Source organism: Crocuta crocuta, unplaced genomic scaffold, assembly GCF_008692635.1.
Source record: "Crocuta crocuta isolate KB4526 unplaced genomic scaffold, BGI_CrCroc_1.0 scaffold170, whole genome shotgun sequence".
NCBI lineage: Eukaryota > Metazoa > Chordata > Mammalia > Carnivora > Hyaenidae > Crocuta > Crocuta crocuta.
In genome coordinates this window covers 5,839,196-5,847,462 of record NW_027527853.1, presented here as the reverse complement: position 1 = coordinate 5,847,462, position 8,267 = coordinate 5,839,196, and the positions used below count along the sequence as shown (strand labels likewise).

Below are 8,267 nucleotides of genomic sequence, written 5' to 3'. Positions count from 1 at the left end.
ATTGTTCCTGGACAAGCTGCCTACTTGGGTTTGTGGGCAAGGATGTAATCGCAGGAGTAACTAGCAGGAGGTCTTGTATTCTGTATTGAGCATAAATAATACTAAAATACGTGCCGTGGTAAGTCAATTGTAGTTAATAGGGTTGTTTTTTTTTTTAATATGTCTCGGTTCTAATTCTTACCAAAGAATTAGGTTGCAGTCATTGTCTTTGAGAAACAAATAACTAAACGCAGCAGACATCAGGCAGGAACTTTCTGAACTGTGTCAAGGTTAATAATAAGTAAAATGTTATAAGTGGAGACTGGACAGCAACAGCTGTGCAACATTCTTGGAAGCAAAGATTTTGGTAGCGTGAAGTCAGACTGAGCTCAGCCTCTGCCGCTGCTCTGGGTGAGCAGAGAACGCTTATAATAATTATAACAAAACCCACATTGCTTTTTATAAATTACAACTGTTTGGCGCGCTCACAATAGGATGTCTGCATTTGGAAACTCAGGGGCATGTGGAACAATGTTGGAAGAAGACCCAGATCAGACCTATGAGAATGTCGTGGCTGAGATTCAGTCTTTTGAGCTGCCCATTGAAGCGACATTAAGGTAGGACTCCTTTATATTTGTTTCTTCTTTCGTGGTGATTGGGCAGTCTTATTCACTTCTTTTTTGTACTTTTCTCTATAACAGAATAAAAAGTGGATTTTGAAAAAATAGTTACAATTCTGTATATACAAAACCTGTATCTCTTTTCTTATCTTTAGAGAAATTACAATAAACAATTTACTTTTTTGGCATTATATTTGTTTCCTGATCTGTCACCCCAAGGTTTAAAGAATAGAAATGACTTTCAAGAGATCAAAAAGGGTTATATTAAAAATAAATAACCTCATTTAAAAAAAGAGAGAGATCAAAGAGGGCCTCAGGCCATCTCCAAATACATATCCCCTCTTATTTTATGAGATTTCAATGGTTTTCTCTAAAATATCGCCTAGCGGTAAACATTGAGAACAATTAGACATGTCAGTGAAACCAATTTCTGTTTGGGTGGATGTGAGTTTTAGGGGAAAAAAAAGTTAAGTGTTTATTTTCATTGCTGTTACTCTCAGGGATGTGATGACCTCTCCGATATGGGTTTTTTTTTTTTTTTTCCACATACGATTTAAAAATAGCTTCTTTGGTAATATGGGGATTAATTTGCACATTTCAAGATCAGGATTAAAATGAAAGACCATGTATCTTTATGTTAAAAGAGCAGCTTTAAAAATTTAACTCATTCTGATTGCCTACCTGTAACTGACACTTATCAGTGTGGGAATGAAATGGCAATCACTGAATTTGATAGTGACAGTCAATAAATATTTGTTGGCTAATATTTGTTAAATAAAAGGATTTGTGGGGGAAGGTATTGTCTCTTCATCCTCAGGAAGGGTCCAGGGCCAAGTTACTTTAAAATACACTACAGTTTAAATCTGAGTAAATTTCTGCCAAATATTTAAATTTGATTTTGCATTTAAATATATTTTGAATCTCTTCAAAGGGCCTAAGGTAGTGTTGGGGGTATGGAAGGTATAGCTCTTTATTGGTTGATTCTTGGGTTATCAATATGTAGGTACAGTTGTAAAATAAACTTCCTTACAATTTTTTCCTTACATTTCATTTTATCCAAGCATCATGAACATCCCATGAAGAAGGGCAGGTTATTTCTACCCTATTTAATAGGTAGAAGAAACCAGACCTTTTTTTTTAATGTTTATTTATTTTTGAGAGAGAGAGAGCGGGGGAGGGGCAGAAAGAGAGGGAGACAGAGATGGGAAGCAGGCAGGCTCTGTGTTGACAGCAGAGAGCCCGACGTCGGGCTCGAACTCACAAACCACTAGATCATGACCTGAGCCAAAGTCGGGGGCTTAACCGACTGATCCACCCAGGTGCCCCCCCCAAAGCTGTTTTACTAGTGAGAAACTCAGTAATTTTTTCCATATGGAACAGACTTTATATTGTACCAGCACCTTCTAGAACTTGTGCATTTGCCTGGTGGCTAAATCAGAAGTATAAAGGGAAACAAGACAAGAGGTGAGGGAGCCAAGACATGTGTTAGCTACTGTGGCCTCTGCTGCCATTGCTGCTTCAGAGCCCTTGGCCTTCAACCTCTGACCCTCTCCCCTGGTCTCACAACCCTGGGCAACACCTACATATGTCATCCGTCCATGGAACTGTCCCTAGTCTTGGTGATACTGGACCTGACTTCCTGCTTTGGATCTTGGAGCTTTCCTACCCTCTGTTGTGAGGGCAAATATCCCCAGTCTTGTACCTGGTCTTCCTAAAGAAAAAAAGTCAGTGTAGATCTGGCCATCATAACACTCTCCCAGTGTTACTCTCAAGAGGGGAGGCAGCACTGATATCTTCTCCAGGTGTTGCCCTGTCACCACCAGAGTGGACCTGTAGAATCCACTAGTAACTTCACGTCTGGGTTATTGAGCAAGGGTGGAGAGCACAGCTAAAACACCCCAATGTTATGTGGAGGGTAGACACAGAGCTCCTAGTAAAACTTTATCTGGGACAATATTAACCAAAGTTAGTTTTCCTGAATCTTTGCTTTAATGAGATGAAGTCTTCTTAGGCTGACATTTGATGTCTTTCTATACATGCCTATGCATGCCATCAATATTCCAGTGTCAACTATTCCGTTCCACTGCTCTTAGAGAACACGTCAGCTGTGTGGTCAAGTATCAGGGTTGGAAAATTGAGACAGGTTTCCATTTTGGCTGAACAAGGTTGTTTACTATTTGACAACGTGTCCTGAGATTTTCCTCTTGTGTTCGTAGCTTATTGTTATTATTATTACTATTATTATTCACTCTTAGCCCTGCCTTGCAAGGCATGATTCAAATAGTGTCTTCTATGAAGCCTTTCCTGATCCCCCAGCCACATGTGAATGCCCATCCTTTGAAGCCCCCAAAGAATCCAGAGCATTTATTCTGACTCTCACATTTGTGTGCGTGCACGCGTGTTGTTATTTTATAACTGTTTTCAAGCTACAGATTCCTGAGAGCAGGAATGTATCTTCCTTATATTTTAGTGTCTTCTGCAAAAGATTCTACTAGCGGAGTAGCTAGATAAATATTTGTTGAACTGATTTGTATGAGCTTCCGAACTAATAGTGACCTTGTGAAGCAAAAGAAAGAAGGAGGCATTTGAGAGAGAAAGTTATCATTTCAGGGAAGAATAGGAGGCGGTGGAAGTATTTGAATAGCTGCAAGCTCTAAAGGCAGAGACAGTGGAAGGTGGATTGGTCGGATGCCGACTGGCCAGCCGGCTGCACGGGCCCTGCCTCGAGGGCCTGGAGGAGACAGTGAGGGAAGGGTTAGGACAGTAGAGGGTGGGGCTGACCACACAGGGGAGAAACGTTCTCAGGGAAAGCCCTGTACCTGGGAACTGAGAGAGAAGTTCTAAAAGTTCTCCTGTTCATTTTTCCTTGTCACAGAGGAAAGGCACTGCATCAGCCAGCATTTTCTGTCCTAAAATCTTAACATTCTGTTAGCTTCCTCCCCATGCCCATTTTGTTTTCCAGGTAGGGAGTCTGAGGTGCCCTGCTCAAGGTCAGTGTTGAGGTCAGAGCCAGGTGGGGTGTCCTTCTCTAACAAGGTGAGCTCCGAGAGCTCAGTGACTCAGGACTCAGAGATAGTTTCTGCTCATGTCATTGAAGGGAGACTCAACAGCTCTTCTTTCACAGGGTGTGCAAGTTTCCTAGCACTCAGCCCCACACATCATGTGTCAGAATGGGTCTCCTCTCCCCGAGGGGTTGGGGGGGTTTGCTGAGACTGGGTGTCATGTCTTTAGGGACTGTCTGGTCCACAGTCTCTTCCGTCTTGCCCAGCTGCATTCCCCTCTGCCTGACTTCAGACTTGGCTGCTCCCACAGCAAGCTTCTCCCAGATAGTCCAGCCTGTCTCCTGCCTGACTCCCCCAATGGGACCTTGGGTCTGCTCCTTTGGCCTTCCTTTTTTGTGTGTGTGGAAAAGTGGACAAGAATCAGATGATTCCGAGGTCCTGTGTTTTTTTTCATTCTTTATGTAAAATGGCACAACTGCCTATAGTATTGAGTTTAAAGGAGAGAGAGTTTTAGGGGAGAGCTGAGACCCTATGTTTTTCCATGGTTTGTGTTGCTGGTGAAATATCCATTAAAGACATTGCAGGCAGCTACAAAAATGGGAATTTGGGGAATAAAATTCCAGGGTAGAAAAGCAGAATTTGAGATTAGCTGTGCAGATGGTGAGTGGATTTAGGAGAAATGGGAGAAATGTCAGGAAAGGTCTCCTGCTAGTGCCTGTGTTGTCCAAGTATAGCTTGGCTTTGGGTATTCAGATTGCTGGTAGGCTGAAACTCACCAGCAGGGGTGGGGGGTCTGGAATTAGTTTTGCTGCCCTAACCCTTTTGCCCTGAGCACAACTCTTTTCACCACGTTACCACCTGTATGCCAGTTTCCACTGGATTTTCTCATTCCCTTCAGATTTTCTTTTTAAAAAAATTTTTTAAATGTTTATTCATTTTTGAGAGAGAGACAGAGCATGAGTGGGGGAAGAACAGAGAGAGAGGGGGAGACACAGAACTTGAAGCAGGCCCCAGGCTCCGAGCTGTCAGCTCGGCTTGAGCTGTCATGTGGGGCTTGAACCCACAAACCATGAGATCATGACCTGAGCTGAAGTCGGACGCTTGACCAGCTGATCCACCCAGGCGCCCCTCTCTTCAGGTTTTCTGACTTTCACTCCAGTCCCTCCATTTGGCCTAGATATGTCCAGCTCCTTGCTAGCTCTTCCATCTGGGGGGCATGCTTGTCCCTGGTAGGCTTCAGGGCTGTTTGGAGCCACACTCCCAGAAACCACTAGGACTAGTCTTATTAGCATTACCAATGTCCTTTAACAAGGATGGTCAGTAGGTCTCAAGGAGCAAGTCAGTTCCAAATCCTCAGTAGCAGCTTCCCGAATCTTACACTGGAGATGATTCTGATAAATTAGTGATGGCCATTATGGACTTAGGACAAGGCAGTGACAGAGTTCCTAACATTTACTGTATTCACACTAGAACTTCCTGCTGCCAGGCTTTGCCCATTAGACCTGCCCCACCCCATGGGTCCTGACTCCAACCTGGAGGTTGCCTGGGCTCATTATGCCTTGGGGTTCTGCAGGTATGTTAGACATTTGGGTTCACACATCACGGCATGTCTTACTGCTATAGCTGGATCTGAGAGAAGATAAGGGCAGGTTGAGGGCACTGCAAAGTTAGTAGGAAATAGAGAAAGGGGACGTATCCAAAGAATGGCCTTACAGAGGTCTGGGAAAAATAGGAGGAAAAGGGAATTGTACAAGATGACGTACCAGAAGAAATTTTTGTAATTGTTTTATGATAACATAATTGTTTTACACTTGTATTCACAGACTCTCTCGGGCTCTTTTCCAAAAGCTGACCATGAAGTTTTACCAGTCTAAGAACAAACAGGATATTGTTATTTCTTTGACTTTAATGTTTTCAGGAATGAAGATAACATGCTTTTAGGAAGGGACATAAAACATTAAAAAAAAATCCAACTCATAACATAAACCGTATACACAATAAAATCTTGGGATGATTTAAAAAAATATAATTTGTTAAATCACCTGTAGATATTCTACAATGCTCTTGCTGTTTATACCTTCAGAAATGTAAGATTTCTATTAAATCTTATCCCATTAAATATATTGATTAACATCAAAGGTCCGGGTTTTATTGGATGTTTGATTTTGGCCTTAGTTTCTGAAACTCTAAAATATGGATTATAATATAACCCATCTCAAATGGTTAATGTATACAAAGTGCTTAGCACAAGGCCTGCCTAGGACATTGTAAATGCTCAATAAATATTAGCTATTATTATGTCTAATTTACATCCGGGCTATATATTCCAGTATAATTTAATAAATGTATAGAATGTTGAAGTAAACAAGCATTCACAACATCCTGAAATTTTGTGCAAGTGGGAAATAAATACTGAGTAATGTAAATTTTATCTTGGTTGTATAACATTCAGAGGAGAGAGGCATCCTTTTCTCAAAACTATATTTACTGATGCTTATATTTTATACAAACGTAATATCATCACTGCATTTAATCCATGTGCTGTGGATAAAACGTGGAGTCCAGAGAAACTGTTCATGAATCAATGTGGGCCTGACTGTGACTGAGGCCTGCGTGTCTGCAGCATCTCAGGAAAGCACAGGGTCCCCGTTGACAGTGAGCTGCGTAGTTGCCCAGTTTCTGTTGAACATTTAAATGACAGCATTAGCTGTTTGATCTTCAGTGCAACACAAGAGAAAAGCTGAAAAACATTTTATACCTGGGAACCAAGTATCCTAACCAGGGGGACAGTTTTGTTTACCTACTGCTGAAGTGAGTGGGCTCTGGAGTCAGAGGATGTAGATTCGAATTTTGTGTCTATAATTACTAGTAGAGCTACTGAAAGGATTACATCAAGTAGGGATGAAATGTATGTATGTATGTATTTAAAGTTTATTTTGAGAGAGAGTGGGCACAAAGGCATGCACATGCACTCTTACACACATATGTGTGAGCAGGGGCAGGGGCAGAGGGAGGGAGAGAGAATCTCAAGCAGGCTCTGCACTGTCAGCACAGAGCTCCACACAGGACTTGATCTCAGGAACTGTGAGATCATGACCTGAGCCAAAAGCAAGAGTCAGCCGCTTAACCTACTGAGTCACCCGGGTGCCCCCAGGCATGAAGTGTATTTAACGTAATGCGTCATACATAGTAAATGCACACTCACTCGTTTGTTCATTCACTCAATAAATAAATGTTTATGGAGTACTTATAGTGGGGCAGGCAAGGGTCTAGGATGGTCAGTGGTCTTGCTATTGATACAGCAAGATGAAGACCTGGACATTCCTGCTCACAGGGACCTTGTGTTTTAGTGAAGGGAGCTAGAAATAAGCAAATAAAAAAGTAGTATTGGTGCCGCTCCCCAGGGCCACCCCCTCAGATGTGGCTGGAGCTCGAGGCAACCCAAGCTGGGGACATGGGAGACCCCGGACCCAGAACAGCTTGGAGGCCCTTCAAGTCTGCAGTAAAAAAAGGGCCTCCAATAAAACCATATTGCAAAAACTTTCTTTTCATTCTGGAAAGAGAAAAAAAAAGTAGAAGAGGTATAGCCAGAAGAATTTGTGGTGGAAGAAGTACTGGACCAACATGTAGTGAATCAAAGGTGGAGTATTTCCTGAAGTGGCAGGGATTTACGGATGCTGACAACGCTTGGGAACCTGAAGAAAATTTAGATTGGCCAGAGTTAACTGAAGGATTTCTTTTTTAAAAATAAATTTAAAACAATGTCTATGTGTGTATTTTGAGAGAGAGAACGAGCGAGCAGGAGAGGGGCAGAGAGAGAGAGGGAGAGAGGGAATACGAAGCGCCCTCCAGGCTGTCAGCACAGAGCCCAATGTGGAGCTCCATCCCATGGGCAATGAGATCATGACCTGAGCTGAAATCAGGAGTTGGATGGTTAACCGACTGAGCCACCCAGGTGCCCCAATTGCAGTATTTCTTAATTCCCAAAAAGCTAGCAAAGAAAAAGATGGTATAAACAGAAAATCTTTATCTGACAGTGGATCTGACAATAGCAAGTCAAAGAAGAAAAGAGATTCTGCTGCTGAACCAAGAGGCTTTGCCAAAGCGCTTGATCCTGAAGGAAAAATCGGTGCCACAGACAGCAGTGGAGAATTCATGTTTCTCATGAAATGGAAAAAGAGGAGGACTTGGTGCTGGCAAAAGATGCAAATATGAAATGTCCTCACGTTGTAATTGTTTTTTATGAAGAGAGACTAACTTGCCATTCTTGTCCAGAAGATGCATCTCAGTAATTCTTTGTGTTGGCACATATATGGCATCTGGGTCTTAGTTTTTTGATTTATTAGTGTGAAGAAATAACATGCTAATGAAAATCAAGTTTGATCTGTTCATTTCTGAGTAGTATTGGGAGTGTTGTTGGGGTTCTTTGCATCTCCAGCACTGGCTACTTTGAACAAATAAAAGCTTTCTGTAGTTGCTTCCTTTATCAGAAAAGAATATTTGAGACCATGGCATATTATTCCCCTGCATTAGAGAACACCTTTTCTAAATGCTGGGGGTGTCTTCACAGTTGTTACTCAGTCAGAATTTGTGTTTAACTCCTATATGCCTAAGGACCATTCTGAGTGTGTGTGTGTGTGTGTGTGTACTTAAAATACGTATGTAA

General features: G+C 42.1%; 1 protein-coding gene and 1 pseudogene across 1 annotated transcript in view; both read left to right on the top strand.

The window, feature by feature from the left end:
- Positions 1-499: 499 nt before the first annotated feature.
- EXOC6 (exocyst complex component 6) overlaps positions 500-8,267 on the top strand; it is a 221,582-nt gene continuing 213,814 nt past the window's right edge. Inside the window, exon 1 of the mRNA XM_077779797.1 lies at positions 500-596. Within this exon, the coding sequence (XP_077635923.1) occupies positions 511-596 (86 nt within the window). The 5' untranslated portion in view covers positions 500-510. The remainder of the gene's footprint in view (positions 597-8,267) is intronic.
- On the top strand, positions 3,288-7,893 carry LOC144244694 (chromobox protein homolog 3-like; annotated as a pseudogene).